We start from the raw sequence: 19,097 nt of genomic DNA on the forward strand, positions 1-19,097 counted from the left end.
GGCTTTTTCTACTACGAGGACACAAATACTAGATTGCTTTTCAAATGGAAGCGAAAGAGCAAGGGATGGGATTGTCGGATAGATGGAAGAGGGGACGGTGTAATTGTGCACATATGCTACTGTGTAATGAAACCGTGAAAAGCAGCTTGTTTTGGCCTGTCATCTCGGATGTTTGTGACAAAACAGGACAAACACAGAACAGATCAAATAGCTTCTGCTTTCGTGCAACATCTTTGCACATATCCAGCTTCTCCAAAGCCATTTTAACCACAGCACAGTTGGCAGGCTAAATCAAGCTCACCCAGAATAAAACAAAATACAGTGGAAATGAATACTATTCTGCCCTCATGCTGTTTAGAGCACAGTGGTACAGTACTGTGTGTGAACACCAGAGAGACATCAGCCATATTGTGCTGGCTTAGGAGAGGAGATCAGCTGGGAAACAGGCAAAATGCCAAGCTTCTCTTTAGATTTTTTTCTACATCTCTGTTTATTTCACACTCTCTCCTTCCCTTTCTTTTATCCCCCAAAATCACATTTGCTTATTTTTCTCTTTTTTCCCGCACAGCCTTTTTTCGTCCAACTTTCTCTTGTGCTCCACGCTGCTTTTTAAGACCATGTCCTTCATTTTGTGGCCCTGCTATCATCTTTTTCACCCTCCCTCTTTGTGTGCCTGGTGATCTGAACCCCCAGAACATCTTGCTGTGTCCTCACAGTCTAATAAGGCTGTAATCCACACAAGCTGTCCGTTGATACAAGCATCCTTAAAAGGACAAAAGCTGAAAAACAAGGGGGAAAGTGGACAGCTAAAAATAAAGCCTCAGCTGTCGGGGTGAAAATTTGATGATGGTTTTGATAACTAATATCAGTGTCGCTATCAAGCCACATCCACGGTACATACATTAAACATCACCATCATCAATGACTTTTTTTTTTAGAAAGAAATGTAATTTTACGGTTTATGGAAAGTAAGGCATAGATTATCGTCATGCCTTCTGCACACACTAATCATTTACTCAGTTACTCTTAGCACACTGTGTCTAACAAGTTTTGTTCATGCTGATATTCCAATTGTTCAAGTTTCAAGAAATACTCAATAAAAGTCTTGAGCCACTTTTTATTTCTTTATACTTTGGTAGGAAAATGTGAAATCTGTCTGGCAATATGTCAAAATGTGCAAAAATACAGTGTATAACAAAATGCACTCTCCTAATAAATCTTGTTTGGAATGTAATGCTCAGTAATAGTTCTACAGGCTTTGCCTTTTGTTCCGTTCTCTGTCAAGATGATCCCACGCTGCTTTGATAATTGTTGTGGTCTGGGCTCTGGGGAGGCCAATCCATGTTTGATAGTGTTCCACTATGCATTTTTCTTTTTCATCAAGGTTTGCTGTTACTGCATTGGCAGTGTGTTTGGGATCATTGTCATGCCGTTGCCAATCAGACGCTTTCCAGATGGTACTGCATGGTGGACAAGGAACGATCCCTAACACGACGGACTGAAATGCAGCTGCAAACCACGACAGAGCTCCCAGCGAGCTATAGAGACTCATTGTTTTATCTCTCTCTGACCACCTCCAGACAGATTAACGATTATTTAAACCAAATGTAAAATTTGGATTCATCCCTATAAGACCTCTTGCCACTGAATATTCATCCAGTTCTTGGCACACCTCAGGGTTTTTTCTCTGTTTCCATTCCTTAAGAATGGCTTTTTAACAGCCACACATCCACCGAGACCATTTCTGATAAGGCTTCAGCATATGGATCAACTGAAGTTCCAGATACATCCCTCGTATAGATAGTTATTTTCAGGCTTACCGCTTTGTCTATTGGCCTCCACTTGTCCAGGCCCAAAAGCCAGTTGGGAAACACCTTGTTAGTGTAAAGATGCAGTTTATGCTCATCAAATTGTGGTACTTTTGACATGTTTCATAAATTCAGCTAAACAAATGGGAACACATTACATGCTTTTTGCAACAAGCTGCTAGTAACAAAGTGCTTAAAAGCATAATTTCATATTGGTTATTTGCCCAGTTGTCCGTTATGTGTAGACACATCACTGGTTCATCCCTTAAGTTGGGTGCCTTTTGTGGTTGAATGATTTCTAGGTCACTGTTGAGCAGTTTAACAAAAAACAAAAAAAACAAAACCAAAAACATTTCTCTATAAATGGTCAAGTATAAGGACTGGACTGAAAACGAGACAATGGCCAAAGAAAAACCGAGGAGACCTTAAGAGGACCTGGGGAACTATTGGTCAAGACCACTTTAAAGAATTATGATGAAGTCTGACTTCTTGGAAACAAAATATAAAGAGAGGAAATAATTAGAGATGAAAATATTACCAGGTCTCCATTACCTCTATTATAGATGACTGAAACACCGGGGGGACTGAGCTTTTGCTGTTGTGGCCCCCAAAATATGGAATAAACTGCCCCTCCATATTAGGTTGGCCCCAACACTTGAAATGTTTAAATCACTTTTAAAAACGCACTTTTTTTCAAAGGCTTTTTAGGAGTAGTACCAGAGTCAGTTTGTAGTCAGCTGTTGCTCTTAATCTTTTTTATTTTGTTAATTTTATTCATTGTATATTTTATTGTCTATTTTACTCATGTTTTAATATTTAATATATATATACTGATTTATTTTTATCATTTTCATTTATGTATTTATTTTACTGTTATTTATATTTATTTCTTTGTCTGCTTAGTGTATGGTTTTTAACTTTTATCTGTTTTATTATTGGAAAGCACTCTGGTCAACTGTGTTGTTTTAAAGTGCTATATAAATAAAGTTGGGTTGGATTGGATTGGTTTTACTGGCATTAAGCCTAAAACTAAATGACTTATATTTAAAGTTGTGTCTCATGAGATCTCCATAGATATCATTCTACATAAGCAGACTGAATTATGTGTGCAACAGACCAGCAGCACGGCGTCAGTGATCTCTGATTACCCTATGCATCCATCTATAATGGTAACCAGATTCATCTAGCTTTCCCCAACTTAACAATGAACTCTAACCCAAATGTAAAAAATGTAGGCCAGGTGAATAAAGTTCCTGATTATATTAGCGTTTTAAATTTCCCCCAGCCCAGTAACAAAAGAGAAGTTATGAGAAATAAAGTATCTCCCTTGACAGAATTAATAATATCCTTCTCTGTTTGTGTTCCTTTGTCATGTTATCTTAAGCAAAGAAAACTCAAACCTGAAAAAAGCGACTCTTCCATGAAGGAGAAATGACATCAGTGATAAAGGACAGGCCATCATTTGTAACATCAGTACCTCGTATCACTTGCACAGCCCAAATTAAAAGGGATAAGAATATGAAGCTTCAAAGAAAAACACAAGTTTTTCAGAGTATATTAAAAATTTTCCTGTGAGACCCAAAATAGTCCAAAAGGTTACTTACATCTCTGGCTTTGCCATGGAAGGCCTCTTGAGATGCTGCCTCCAAAGACCCAATAAAGAACATTGGATGGGTCTCTCCATATCTACAGGACACACACACACACACACACACACACGACTCTTATTTAAAACATTGTTACTATCCAGCTTTGTCAGGTTTCAAAGCCATTTTAAATTGAGCATAACAACCGCTCACCTCGAAGAAAATTCAGAAGTAAAGTGAATTAAGGCATCAGTTTCATTTTCACTATTCTCTGGCACTGCAAAAGGGACAAAAATAATTATATGGTCAGGCTTTACATGCTGTATCTGGAGGTTAATACTACAGTGGCTGCTATAACTGAGTTCTACAAGTGGTTCACATTACGTACTCATAGGTGATTTCCTACAGCTCGAGGAGCCCACTCCAAACATCTCTGAATCATCCACACCAAATTCTGATGCGTCTTCATAATCATCACCCTCACTGTCGCTGATCATATGGACATCCGCACACTGTAAATAAGAAGCATTTCATGAGCATGTCTGATGCTTGAAAGTTGCCTAGGGGATGAAATGCATAACTCAGAAGCGTGCGGTGGCATACGTAGGTCAATTTACCTCTTCTGTGGGTTCCTGGGCATTAGCTGGCGAGGACCTTCGACAAACACTCAGGTGATGGCAGGGATAGCTGATTCCAGAAAGAGCTAGTGTCATCTAAAACAAACAAACAAAGGAAACAGAACAAAAGAATGAAGCCAACAATTAAGAATGACTGCCGACCGTGTGCGTTTACTCAACACAATATAATAATGTCATCAAGTTTAAGTATGTGTTGGTATCTACTGCTTATGACTTGCCTAAAACTGATGCCTAAACCAAAACAAGGCAAACTTCACCACTGATTCTGTAGTTGTGCCTTACATTTGTTTGCCTTTTTCCCCAGGCAGCAGAAGCATAACCTGTATCATGACATACTTTGTATTTTCAAACAAAGGCTTGATCATCTCTCTAATGAGGCGTGACCACAATGAGGTTTCTGTACACCTGCAGGATCCATAAGTGCAGTGGTGGTCTATAGTAGAAGGTAACCTGACTAATGAGCTCCCAAATCCAAAACCAGGACTGAAAATGTGAGCATTCAGCAGGGACTCATTACAGGAGTCTCCTGGCTCAGACCCCAAGGGATATCAGCAATAGAGACAAGGCTGTTGCAGAATGAAACTAAAGTTGTCTTGCTTTTAGATCTTAGATCTTCCAATCTGAATATACTGAGACTTAATAATAACACAACATTATATTCAGTGGCACCTGAACTGAAAACCCACATGCAAATACTGTTCTGGTAGAGAGAACAACAGCACTGAGGCAGGGTAGGTAAGCTTGGTGTGATAAGAGCCAGAGGAGCTGCTCATCCCCTGCAGAGGTCCTCTTATCTGCTCCATTGTCGAGTGCTGAGACACACAAAGAGCAGCTGGACATGGCTGAATCAAGAGACGCTTACACGCAACACCAATTGAGTCTGAAAAGAGCTACACGGGCTGAATGGAGTTTTCCTCTCTGTGTCTCTCCTAAATTAAAAGTACTTCCTCGTGCTGGTGTCAGCTCTCTAGAGCAGGAGAGAGCAGTGTAACCAGTAGACCTTATCACAAACACGGACTTATAAGTGTATCTCTGTTTGCCTGGCACTGATAAGAACTGTGCCGTCACGTCGCACTTAATTATCTTTTGACTGTTAGAAAGTAAGTGCGCTGCACACAAAAGAACCAAATATTTATACAAAACTATTTGCACAGTTGTGGACTAGTTGAGTCAGTGTAGGCGCTGCTGGGGTTGGGCAGTATTGCGATACTCATCCTGAGATTAGTTTGAACATTTTAATTGCTTTTTATGCTGCGGTTTTGTATTTTACGTAGAATCCACAGTGCTTCACCATATAACAAATCAACAAAAGGGCTTTTTTGTTAGCAATTACACAAAATAACCAAATTATTTTCTACAAAAAAGAACAAGGTAGAAATTATTATTTAAGAAAAATTTGCATAGATACTGATCAAGAAATCATGAGAAGCTGTGTCCATATCCCCCAAATCTACCACAACTATACTCTTTGTCCCTTTGCAATCACATTTACAACATATACAGAAATAAAATGATAGCATTTATTTACATATTGGGGTTTTTTTTTCCTCCTAAAAAGAGCAAGTGAACTCTCACTCTTGGGAGCTGAAAAAACATTTATTGCACCATTTCAAATAGTTGACAGAGGATATACTAAAACTGGCTATAATATTGGCGTTTCAAATTCCCACCAGTCGAGCAACGATTGACTGAAGGGATATTTCACCGAGTATCTCCCCTGACAATATGAGAAAGAATAACATCTTGATGAGTATTCCTCCTCTGTGTTGTCTTAAGCGCAGAAATCTGCTCCAAAAAGCAGTGGCTAGACTCTCACGCAATATTGAAACAAAACAAACCAAGAATGACATCACCTCTAAAGGGACAAATCCACCGTGGAGCTTTGTTTGCAAGAGCACATCATATAACACTAACTAAAAAGGCTAAATGTTTTGGGGCAAAAATATTTGACTGTCCTTTTCTTTGTGAATTTATGTTTTTTTCCCTTTGGGGCCAAGAACAGATGAATGTTCCCAGACAAAAAGAAAACCAAACAGCCAAGCGCATACAGACGAGAGAAGAGACCGACTGTACTTCCTGCACATTACCAATTAGTAGCAAGTGTACTATTGTCAATAAAAAGCACACAAGTGTCACAGCAAGGACAGCTGATCCAGCCAACCCTAACATAAGGAACACCTACGAAGAACACTTAACTGAATTGCCTCGTCTGTGCTCAAGTAACTCAACTCTAACTTATTTACTTCTTTTATTTCATTAGATCTATCAGTCATTCTAATCAGAAACCAGAACATCACAAAAGAATTTACTGAAAAAGTGGGAAAAAAAATTAAGCGATGTAGAAACGCAATTTGCTTTTTCAAAACCAGCAACACGCTTAATGAAAAGCTACGACCACTGAAGACGTTATGGGTGCCAGGTCTGTGAGCTGAATTAACACTGACGTTATTGAGCTAAAGATGCACAGGTTCTGAACTTTAAGGACGTGAAGGAATGGCCCCGTCTCTTCGCTGCCTATGAGTGGCAATCAAACGTGAGAATTTTAACACAGACTGGCAAGCAGAGCCCCATAAACCCTTTACCCCCACCACTCACAATGAGAGGGTTTTGTCTGAGCACCTAATAAGTGTATAAATAAAGTTGATCACTTCCCCTGTCAAAGACAGCCTGGAGGGTTTGGGCTGACATGGATGCAACCAGGGGAGGTGAAAAGGGGGGAAAAGGAGAAAAAAAGAGAGAGATGAGTGCCTCTCAGTCCTCTTCCTCACATTGACCCAATGGCTTCTCCCGATGTTGAGGTACACAAGTGCAGCTTGACGGCTCAGTGGTGAAACGTGGAAACAAGGTTGAAGCGCCGCAGGGCACAGGGTCTGAGGGGATGAGGTTAACCCCCAAAATGACCCTCTCCCACATCTCCACACAAAAGGAACTGGCTCCTCTTTTTTGGATTCTTTTAATTAACACTTTCATTGAGGCTCTAAGCATTCAGGGGCTGATACAGGGGAAGAATTTTCTCTTTCCCTCACACCCCCCCTCCCTCCTTTTGCTTTCCCAGTCAACCTTTTTTTTGTCCCTCTACTCTATCCTCCTTTTTCCTCCCTTCATTCTTTCTGTGTTTCATTTTTTTTTCTTTTCCAGTGTAGGCAGTGTTTGGATTAGGTGTCTGGCTGTGAGTATGAGATAATTACCACTGACAGCTGCACTGAAGGCAACCAAAACCTCATCATACCACCTTACTCTACTATGTCATTTTTAGAGCAAGAGAAGAACAGAGAGAAAGAAAAGAGGAAGTTTAAAAAGAAAGGAGATAGAAGACTTAAACTCCACCTTTAAGATTTATTAAGATATTTAATAAATGACATTGTTTCTAGGCTGAGATGCAATAGGAAGATATACAGCGTGACCATGGTCAGGACAAAAGGATCCTATTCTTCAAATAAAAGGTTCAGTGAGATGGGAGCATAACACCAAGAAACAAAAAGAAAACAGATACAGACAGACTAAGTCAGCACTGAATTTCACCTGAAGAAGGCCAATTTCATGACGAAGGGGGGGTGGCTCTGCCTGACTTTACTGCTGAGCCCTGATGCTATGGAAACCACAAGCTGTCCCCCCACCTGTCAATAACTGGTTTCATAGGCCCCAATCAGGTAGAGGAAGATTCCAGTAATGCCAGCTGGGAAATGGAGGGAGGTGCTGCCCTACAAGCCACGGCACCTCAAAGGCTCTGTGGCATTAATACATTAGCAAACACCATGAAACACTGCATAAATGTCAGCAATTACAGGCTAGAAGAAAGGGCGGGTGGTGGTGGAGGGGTGCAGAGATGGGGGGGACGTAATAAGGATGTCCCACTGGCTGTCAATCACTCCAACAGGTATGGGAGGAAGGACGGCCAATCAGAGCTGCTCCAATGAGATGAAGCCTGTGCAGAGACTCTCTGTGCTGAAATGCTAAGGGAAAAGTCTCAGAGAAGGCGAGGACAGAGGTTCAACCGTTATATTTGCAATAGCAAAGCAAGTTAATTTCCATCATCAGTATTATATTCAGAACAGCTTTGTCAATGCCACACAAGCGAGAAAAAATTGAAAGGCAGTACGACCATAATATTTCCAAATGATGCCAGAGTAAGCGTTTTGCTCTACTTGGAGAAAAAAATTTTTTTTAATCAAATTTAAACTATAGCAAAGTCCAACACACTTTTTCTCTGACTGAGAACTTTTTCCAGTTCCGTCAAGATGTCTGTGATGCAGTAAACCCAAAGAAAATTCAAGCAAATGCTAAAATAAACAGTCACAAAAACCATTTGTTTTGCCCACATGGATCTCTACTACTAGTAAATATTACAAACTGGATTCTAATGAATCTATAAGAACATTGTAATCATGGCACCCAAAACAATGTTCAAGAAACAAACATTTAAATTGCTCATCATGAACAGCTGCACATTTGTCAACCAAATGTGCTCTGGGTAAATGTCACACTGGGGACATTAAATTATTTATGGAATATTAAGAAGCGATACAGAAGACTGGGAAAATGTTTTATATGCTTTGAATAGCAATGTGTTCACATTGGCAGTCGTGTTTGATGGTGAATTTGAATTACTTAGGAATAAAATGTACAGCAGTTAAAGCAATGTGACTTTTACTACCTTATCTATCTATCTATACATATCTAGACAGACAGACAGATAGAGATATTTATTTATTTATTTATATATAGATAGATATTTCTTTATAGATATATTACTGCTACTATGTCCCATTTACTACATTTAATACTGAATTTATGACGATATAAAAACGTCTATCGTTTCATTTTACGCTATCGTTTGTTTCGTGGTGTCGCAAAATAAACTGTTTACGACAATATTTTTTCATCGTTTTGATGGTCACTGTAGTGGCTATATTAATTTCTTAAAGTTCTCTCTTTCTCTTATATTTAATATAACCACACTATGGACTAGGGTTGCCAACCGTCCCTTAAAATACGGAATCGTCCCGTATTTAGAAACAAAAGCACACGTCCCGTATTGAGCTAATAAGGGACACACTTTGTCCCGTAATACAGTGAGAATCAAAAGTAGTCTATAAATGTTAATGGAATTAACGCTTTGTTTGAAAACATAATTCCCAGCCCCTCTCCTGCTTTGTGACCAATGAGCTGACAGCACACTTATGACAATTCGAGTATGACAATTCAGATTACCGCTCATCTCATTGGTCGAGGAAAGGTCGCTTACGGAGAAAATACCGGAAGACAACAGATGACCACAACAAGAAGCATGGCCAACAGGGAAACAAACGCCGACACTGCGGTGCAAGTCTCGGACGACAGTACACCTAAAGCTGGGCAGACACTGTGCGATTTTTTCAGTCGCGTTATTCAGCTCCTGCTCAAACTGCACGATTGACTCGCAGGGGTTAGAAGTTGGTAGGTCACGATGCAGGTCTCACACTATACCGCCCGATGCTCTGATGCGACCCGAGTGCTCACACTGTGCCTCCATAAAATTAAGGTTATAACAGAAAATCTGTCGCTCGCTCTCTCTGTCTCTCACTCACACAGACACACCACCACCATCAACTTTGCTAAATTGCTAATGAAAAACATGATCAGGCAGCTGTGATTGAGCAGCAGTGTAGATCCAACTATTTTCACGGTTGTTGTGGTCGTGATAATTTTGTGAGGCCACATCGAAAAGGCTCGGATGAGCTTTTCAAAGTTCTACAAGTTGTGCCTCCATCGCTTGTGTCCAGATCACACGCTGCACAGCCGTGCTGCTCCGTCTTTTTCACGGCGTTTACGTGTTTGCGCGCGAGCAGTGTGAGCGCCTGTGGTGACACCTTCACGAGCGATTGATGATCGGGAGCTGGTCGTGAGGTGTTAATCACTTCTCGTTACCCCACGTATACTACACGATGAAGGCCAAAATCGGTCCGATCACTCAAAAATCGGCTCAAAATGGGCCTAAAACCGCACAGTGTGAGCCCAGCGTTAGAGCAGCAATGTTTAGAGAGTGATATTATACCCCTTTCGTCAAAAAAAGTGACAGGTTACTTCCGGAGCTCATGAATAATTTAATTACTTCCAGACTTCCGGAGCTCATGAATAATTAATGAGCTCCGGAAGTAACCTGTCACTTTTTTTGACGAAAGGGGTATAATATCACTCTCTATGTTTGTTCCCCTCAGAGAAAGGGAAGAATGGGAAAAGGAAAACACCTGGCTGGAAAAAGTTAATATGGGCATGTGCAGTGAATATCAGCGCTATGTGGCCAGAAGTGTGATAATATAATTTATTTTGTGTAATAAACGACTGCAAGGATGGATGATTACAACAAATAGATGACTAATACATAAAAGTAATACATAGATGAATAATGATGATGAGTTAAGATGCGTAATCATGGGAACAAGCGGGTTTTCAAACGGGAGCAGCTGATTAGCATTAGAAAAGCTGAAATAATACCTCAGCTGAAGCCAATTGTACTAAATGCACTAAATGTGCACTGTTACAAGAATATTTTTCTTTCTATTGTTTTCTATTATTTTAAGTTAAGCAGGACAGAGTTCTTTTAAAGAAAGATTTACTTATATTCTCAAAAGTTAAGCATGACAGGCTTCTGTTTAAGAAAGAGACCTGTTTTATGTGTTAATGTTGTCATTTTGAGCTAAAAATAAATGGCTAAATGATCATTTGTTTCACATGTGTTCATATCACAAAGAATACACATCTACTTAAATCAAATTCAAGTCAAAGGGTTAAAAAAAATAATTTCACACACAAAAAAAGAGCTAGAAAATTCACCACACTGGGAAGGGTGAAGACAACTGGGTCGCCCGGCCCTGGCCACGAGGTGTCCCTTATTTATTTTTCAGGGAGTTGGCAACCCTACTATGGACGGACAAGCGCCTGTTTTTATGCGTTGTGGTTAGCAACAACGACGGTAACGGCATCGCGTGTCCGCTTGTTTATGTTCCACATAAACCTTTCACAATAAAGCTCAAGATCCTGTTGAGACTTTTCAAAATAAACTGAATCACGTGAAAGAGCCGATTATTTACAGATGAGAATTAAAAAAAGAGCCGCCAGGTGCTAAAAAATAAACCTTAGACTCAAACGTTAGAACAGGCTTTCCTCCGCAGCACGCCGTGTAATAAATACTCACAAAGAAAACGGCGGCCGTTACAACTCATGTCTAAAAACGTATAGTTTCATGCATCGGTTAAAACACTCGACTCCAGCTACATGACGCGCAGCTGGAAAAACTTCCCGCAAGTTGAGCTGCCTGAGATTCACAGAATTGACAGAAAATGTTACATTTTTGTGATTTATATCGTTATCGGACGATAGAATTCTTATATCGGGATATGAGATTTTGGTCATATCGCACAGCCCTACTAAATTCCTTTATTCTAAGAGCCCATAGCAAAAACAATAACAATAGACTGAATAAACTAATCTGTGATTCATTGCCATGAAACCATTATGCATCCTGATCCAATTTCCGATGACCATCAGACCTTGAATTTCAATGAAACGTGCTGAGTGAACAATATCAGGAGCTGACACATCACGTAACCACTAGTTTTCTGGAAAGGTGAGAATTTCTTTCTAACAAACCATCTCCTATACTCCAACAATACATGACATAATTACACTAACATTACACCAACTCAAATAACTTTCTCACAGCACAAGAATAACTGAGAGAAGAAACTGATATTCTGAGCAGTTGATCAGCTAGATGAACTATGATATATATATAAACATAAATGTGCTCTAGATGACTATGAAAGCAACTATACAGCTAAAGCAAAGGCAATTTCCCCAACACTGTCACAGTCAGCATGTGAATTCCTGCTAATCCAATTACAAATTTTCTGTATCAGTACTAAATATGTTATACCTTTTCTTAAACAATGTAGAATTATTTTAGTACTTCAATCAACAGTTTATTTAAATAAAACAAAATTTGCAATATTGGGAAAAAAACCAAACAAACAAAAGACAAAAAAAACAAGTAAAAAGTACTAATAATTTGACCAAGAATTCAAGTGAAAAATATGAATTTTCAAAGCCAAAGGAAATGTTTTTTCTAAAGACACAGTTCGGTTGGATCAGTATTGGGGTTCGATAGCCCAAGACACAGTGTGTACAACAAGAAAGGCACATTTGCAAATACACAAATGCAAATATGCACACACAAATAATAACTGCACAGGTGAATGCATTGGTATCGCACAAGACAGAAGAGTTGAGTAGCAATCGATTCCACTGCAAGCAGGATAGTGCGTGGAGCTAAATGCAATCCTGGGCCTCTGACTGCCATCTTTATTGGCCCAAGCCCCGGGAGATGAGACTGGGCTAATGAGCTAGACACTAACACTGGCTCCCTACCCGACTGCTAGGCCAGCCAAGCCCTTGGCTTTCTCTGTTAATACCTTCAGACGTTTCAATAAGAGGGCTATAGCTAGTGCAGAGGCCATTATTGCACTTCTGTCTCTTCTCTATACTTTTTAATATCACTTCATCCAAGGAAACACAGACACTGCGGATGTGTGCTAGTCAAAGGCTAACCGGGCCTATGATAATCTATTCGCAATCGCTGGCCGTTATATATACAGCTGAGTGTGACAAGCTGAGGCCCGCTGAAAACCAGAATACGGAGAACAAAAGTGCAAATATAAAAAACACAATTATCAAGTGTTTTTCTTACATATCTTACATTTAAACTGAAATTAGTAGGTACAGCTTACTGGTTTGGAATTGGAAAATGAGTGCGCATGGCTAGATAGTAGTAGTTAGGTCAATAGTGCATGAAATGCAATGATTATACTTTAAAATGTTCAGAGCCCGTCTAAGTATTTTCAAATGATTAATTGCTATGGAACATACCATGAGAGGAGTCCTTACTGTGATGATTCCTGCATGTCATTTCCCTCTGCTCTTTCCCTATATTTCCCAACTTTTTACCAATTTACCCAAGAAAATAATAATCTAATTTTAATAGATGAAAAACAGTGATTCCTTTTTTTTGTGGTTGGCTGAATATACAGTACATAGACAAATGTACATTTCCAGTAAGTTGTGAATTATTTGAAAGTTTGCTGGTATAAATTTGAAAACAAAAACGCATAATTTCCCTCAAAACACTGATATGTTGCTTCTGTATTATTTTCAATGAGTTTTACAGTTTTAATTATTTATAAATTACTGCACTGTTTTTTTATTTACATTTTACAAAATGCCCTCCTTCCTTGTTTTTAAAAAAACTTTGATTTTGGAAAATGTCAGCACTCTTCCTATTAGTGCATAATGTGGCTCCGACTCTGAAAAGTAAATAATTTGGTGGAATAATACCAAACATTTCCACTCAAGACTGAGGTCAGTCATTGCGCCACATGTCCAAAATGTGCTTTCAGATTTGCAGTAAGATTTGTATTTCCTTTGCAATCCCGGGCTGTTTACTGATCACATAATTTCAAGTCTCCAAAGATAATGCTAACAATGGAAAATCTGCATCGTAGCCCTATGGTTTGTTTGGTGGTTACTGGATTTACAATTGGCTGCTCTGAGCTGTCATGGAACAAAATACAGCAAACAGTCTTGGGTAGTGTAAAACTGTAACCTTTTATCCTTTTTATGTAGGTTAATTGGTGTGTTGTATTTGCTTCCACTGTCAGTACTAAAAGCTTTACTTTGAGTCAAAAAAAACCAATTCAGTCATTGTTTATCCACTTTGAGTAATATGACTAATAGGTAACAAATGTAACAGACTCTTCCCACATAACACTGTACAAAGTAACAAGTTTATCCATATGAATCACAAGTATGTATCGCTTTTACAGTTAATTCTTGCACAAGACACATATGATAATGCATGGAGAGAAAAAAAATACACCAAACCAAACAATTACAAAGACCAAAATGAAAATTGTTAGCTGGAAGAATGTGTGCACAACAGATTCTCAATGTAGGCATGAAAACATCCCAAACAATTAGCATGGGAACACATATGCTGCCAAAGAAGGGGTGAGGCAAAAGGGGTCAGAGGTTCTTCGAGGTTCTGTATGAGGGCCGCCTCTGATCAGCTTGACTGTGTGTAGGGTGAATGGTTGGGAAGGGCAACCCTGAGACAAGAGAGGTCAGCGGGACCGAATGATGTGAGCTTTAATGTCCACAGACAGAGGACACAGAATGGGAACCATCTTTGACGTCTTAATTACCTTTAACATCTTACTCTCATACTTCTGACAGCTGTTTTGGCGCAGTTTAGAGATTGGAACAATTTTCTGTGCCTCGGGTACTCTAGCAAAACCAATGGACAGAAACCGGAAGGGTGTTTATTCTTTTTTTTCTCAAAGGCACACAGATTTTGAACCATGTGACAGATTTGTAAAAGCACAGTACGAATGGATTTCTTGGGGAAAAAAAATAAATTTTTAACATTTTTTTGCTTGCCTAGATTGACCTTAGACCAATCCTCAGAAAAATCCTAAGGAATTTTGTTTATTTGACCATCTCATCCAGCTGGAATCAACAGAAACGCCGCTAAATCATGAATCACATCTAAGCAATGTCTTGCTGTATCAAAATCAAACTTATTTCATGGAGCAATGACACCATTTTGAGAAACCACAGACAATTTTAGGACTTCCTCCCAAGATTTAAAATATGTTTTAAGACCAATTTGTGAGACCATGTTTCAAGTAATAGACTCATCTGCAGAAATCCAACTTAGGTTCCAGTCAGTCAAAAATGAGAACACTCTGGATTATTTAACTAAAAAACAAAACAAACCAAAACAAATAAACAGGGAAAAAAACCGTCCCTGGGGAGCACTGCAATAAGCAAAAATCTATTTTTCACTATCACTGCTTAGATGCTCGTATCGTCATTGCATACCTTTACTGATTCAAACACCCACAGAAAATGTTCCCCGATGAATAGTTTGACTGACTTTTTGCATTTGTGTATGTGCGTGTGTGCGTGTGTGTGTGTGTGTGTGTGTGTGTGTGTGTGTGTGTGTGTGTCTTACAGAATCATCAGACGCTGATGCAGGCCATCCCTCCCACTGCTGATGCCGGACTGGGATGTTGGTCAAGTCTGAAATGTTTCTCTTCACCTGCAAACAGAGGAAATGATTGTATTTTATTGAATATTACTGTATACTTGCAATACACAAAACTCATGTAACATCCGTAATGACAACAGCATGCCCTGCCTCTCTGACTCTACACAAAGAGCTTTGATATTTCTCTATATTCTAGCCAGCGGGTGGGTCAGTTTTAGCGTCAACATGATTGCCTCATTACGTTGCATACAACGCTGTAAATTTTAGGAGGCATCCTCCGCTCGGAAGAACAGAAGAGGCAGAGAATAAAGGGCTTCAGAAGTCAAAGGAGAGAGAAGGACAGAAAAGAGACAGCCAGTGTTATCAGCATTCTTCAGATGCCACTGCTAATTCCCAGCGACAACAGCCCCACGCTCTGAAATGAACAGTATTTCTCTTCTCCCATTCATGTGCGGACGCTGTATCTGCATCACTTAATAACACTCCTTGCTTTTAAACAGTTAGCAGCCAGCAAGCGCCTGTCCCGTCAAGCGTTGCGTTACACCGGCTGCTGGGTTGTTGGTTTAAAGCCCTAACGCCAGCCTGATGTGCGCCAGTCAACCCTGATCAAAGCCCTGTCGGTGTCTGAACGCTGGCGGCCGTGGATTCTAGTGCGTTTGTTCTGCAGGATTCTGCCGTTCAGGCCCGCAGGGCTGAACACTGATGCTGAGAAAACTATCTATTGTGGAGCTAAGATCCCTCCACACACACAGGGCAAATCCTGTCTATGTAACAAGCACTGAGAAGAGATGGATCCTTGAGCATATTCAGGGCTGCTGGTCATGGAGGTGGAAACTTAAAGAACGCTACAAACACAAAGTCAAAGCCAATCTCGGGGAAAGCAGGAAAGCCTGTGCAGCACACTGAACTGTAAAGATTATGAAGATAGACAATGCTCGGCTGCTTGTCCCATAATACTACTTATTACCGCACTTTGCATTTATATGTAGTTTAAAAACTGTCTGGGAGCACAATCAGAATGACTCTTGTTATCTTTTATAAAAGAAATGCTCAAAAAAAATTAAATAAAACAAAGTAAGGAACACTTTTGTCCCAAATATTAAAGTTGAAAATCTTTACTGGCATAAATGAGGTAAAAAACAAAACAAAAACAAAACGACAACAAACAAAAACAAACCTGTGGAAACACAAATCATCAACCCTCTTAAAACAAAAGCAAAAATCAAAGCTAAAATAGTTTTTGAGCAGAATATTTTTTTCCTACACATTATCAGTCACAAACATAATTTTATTTCACTGTGGATGGGCAAAGCACGGCAAAGCAATTCAGAGTACAAACATGGAGGGAGAAGTATAAAAGAACAATAATAAATGAGTGGCACAGTCCATCCTTTGCCTTTCCGTCGTAAATCCCACACCACACGGCTCGGTGCCTATCCTTATGAAGAGGCTATGATCAGGACAGCAGGCTGGGGTCAAAGCGGGTGGCCAGTGTTATTACAGAGTGTAATATCTATGTTTGACCAGCCAGACTACAGGGATTTGACTGACCGGCTGGCCGGCCGATGAATAGAGGGGAAAAGGGAGGAAAGGAGAGGCATAAACACTAGTAATGAAGAGACTGCAGTCAGAGGTTAAAGCAGCATCAGAGAAACAACAAACTTACGCCCACCACAGAGAGAGTGAAGGTGAGAGGTGGAGGAGGAGAGTGGAGACAGAGAGTGAAAGACACCTGGCAAAGGACAATCTGATCTCACCACAAAAAAAACCCCCACCCACATCTATACAGCAAGCGTGTCCACCTGAAACTACACTGTCAAAATCTGAAGGGAGTCACTCAATCTTTTCCTGACATATGAAATATTGTGAAAAACGACTGAAAGAAAACTAATTATTAATAAAATTAAGGACAGATAAGAACCCAAGACTAGCTTGACAGAATGCCTGGCCTTAACCCAGCTAGCTGAATTTCTTGTTGCAGCCCTCGGTTACAGAGCATTGTTACTGAGGGCTGCAATCCAACCACACATGGAGCAATACTGTCTAATGCTGCCCCCTGTCTACCGCAACAGCCATCTGACTGATAAGTGAGACTGAAACAAACTAAAACAATTACGTTTAATAGTTGCCTCTCAGTAACACTTCCATAGCAAATTCCTACTTACAAATAATTCAGACTTGTTTGTCTCTAAACAAGGGGCCTACATTTGGAACGTCATTGCATGGGGTATTAAGCAAAACATGGCATTGGTGGTCGAACGATTCGGCGGCTTGTGAAAGGTATTGATCAACCTGACTTCTACACAGAGAAGATAAAATGTAAAGAAAATGCCTTTAAGGGAGCATAAAGGGATTTATATCAAAGTCTAACACAGTGCTGCAAATTGTGTGCGGCTGTTCATGTTGAGATGAGGCAAGGGTGTATGAGCCAGTTATACACAACATTAGCTAAACTGGCAGTGGTGCTGAGCTGCTGGGCAATATGCCTCACGGCAAAATTAATGATCCAATCATTGTAAATGCCAATTGCCTGTAATCCTTGCCTGGAAGCAAATCAAAGAAAAGGAAAGGTTTCCGTTAAACAGTCACAAGCTCCCTCTCTCTTTCTTCATCTCCCCTAAGCACCAGATGCCTTTCTTTCATTCCTTTTCGATCCAACCCTCCTTTTCTCAGCTCTCTAGCCCCTGTCTGCATTCGGTTCCTATATGTCGCCCAGCTGCGGAGCAAGGATGGGGCCCATCCACAAGCCCTGGGGTGGGCGGGGTGGGGGCGTGGGGGGGCAGCAGACAAGGGAAATCCCCAGGACAACTGGTCTGGTCACGGACAACTCAGGACCCGGCAGCCATGCCTATTCTACCCTCTACTTCCCTGGCAAACATTTGCTCTCCAGCTTAGCTCAGAAGCTAGCCAGCAACTTACCCCCACAGTATAGTCTGGTAATGCCAATCAGAGTCTACACCGCCTTGAGCTCTAGAGATGGAGAAGAAAGAAAGTGGAAAGGGGACACTGGGAGAGAGATGGAGAATGAAGGAATAGAAAGGGAGGGGTAAGGGCAGTTCCCTGAGAGCCACAAGGCAAAGCCACAGTCTTTGGCAAAGACAAACAAGAAGACAAGACTCCATCCTTATTGATATGCACAAGCAGGGACCATCGGTTAGTCTTCAGTAAAGACAAAAGGGAGAATGGGGAAAGAAAGGTGCTCTGTAGTGGTGTCCATATGTGAGATTGGACACAGTATACCAGAAAAGAGTGTCAGTCAGGCTGAATATGTGTTGTTACCATTTTGTTGCGTCCCAAGATATTTCTGTTGACAGAACAGCATTTCCCTTCTTGCTGGTGTCTTTAATTATTCTTCTTATTGTATATTTTTTTCAGTCTATTTCCTCATCTCTCCCACAGGCAAGCCATACTAAAGCAACTCCACTCCACAACTACTCTTTCACATTCACTCTGACTCCGAAAACGTTTCTGAGCCAGCCCTTACATGATGTATACACATGATATATTCAGGTTAAAGTTCTGGGTCTCATTTTCCCCGCAGGGGGCCTTGAGATGCCTAAAGACAAGCATTTGTAAGGAAAGGACCGCAACGTGGAGGCCTGTTTAAGCCCACATGGTCCCTTCTCTATCCCCCGTGGCCTCTTACAGCACCCCCACCAAGCCAACAGTCCTTTGCCTCCTTTCTGTGTCCACAGTTCCCCCCTCCCACACCACAGGGACCCCTCCCCAGTGTTTGTAATCCCAGCAGAAACACTTAAGGTTCACAGTGGGTGCTCATCAAAACCATCTGCCTGAGAAGAGAGTGAGGAAAAAAAAAAGGGGACATGATGAAGGAGGAGAAAAAAATGAGAGCGCAAATGGAGAAGAGAGAGAAGTCCAGGGAGGCGAGCTGCCTCCAGTTCAGATGCTGGTTATACTAATCTGTTCAATTAGCACCATTACAGGCCCTGCGTGCAGCCTGATTATTATTAGTGTAATCTTG

General features: G+C 40.5%; 1 protein-coding gene across 1 annotated transcript in view; it reads right to left on the reverse strand.

Annotated features, from left to right (window-relative positions):
- faf1 (Fas (TNFRSF6) associated factor 1) overlaps positions 1–19,097 on the reverse strand; it is a 62,453-nt gene that overhangs the window by 26,626 nt on the left and 16,730 nt on the right. The window contains exons 8-12 of the mRNA XM_085264905.1: positions 15,080–15,166; positions 4,012–4,107; positions 3,783–3,906; positions 3,608–3,671; positions 3,413–3,494 (exon numbers count right to left, since the gene is read on the reverse strand). Of these exons, the coding sequence (XP_085121031.1) occupies positions 3,413–3,494; positions 3,608–3,671; positions 3,783–3,906; positions 4,012–4,107; positions 15,080–15,166 (453 nt within the window). The remainder of the gene's footprint in view (positions 1–3,412; positions 3,495–3,607; positions 3,672–3,782; positions 3,907–4,011; positions 4,108–15,079; positions 15,167–19,097) is intronic.

This window comes from Mchenga conophoros, linkage group LG23, assembly GCF_057382185.1.
Source record: "Mchenga conophoros isolate Kocher_MC1m ecotype Shallow Benthic linkage group LG23, M_conophoros_male_GT1.1, whole genome shotgun sequence".
NCBI lineage: Eukaryota > Metazoa > Chordata > Actinopteri > Cichliformes > Cichlidae > Mchenga > Mchenga conophoros.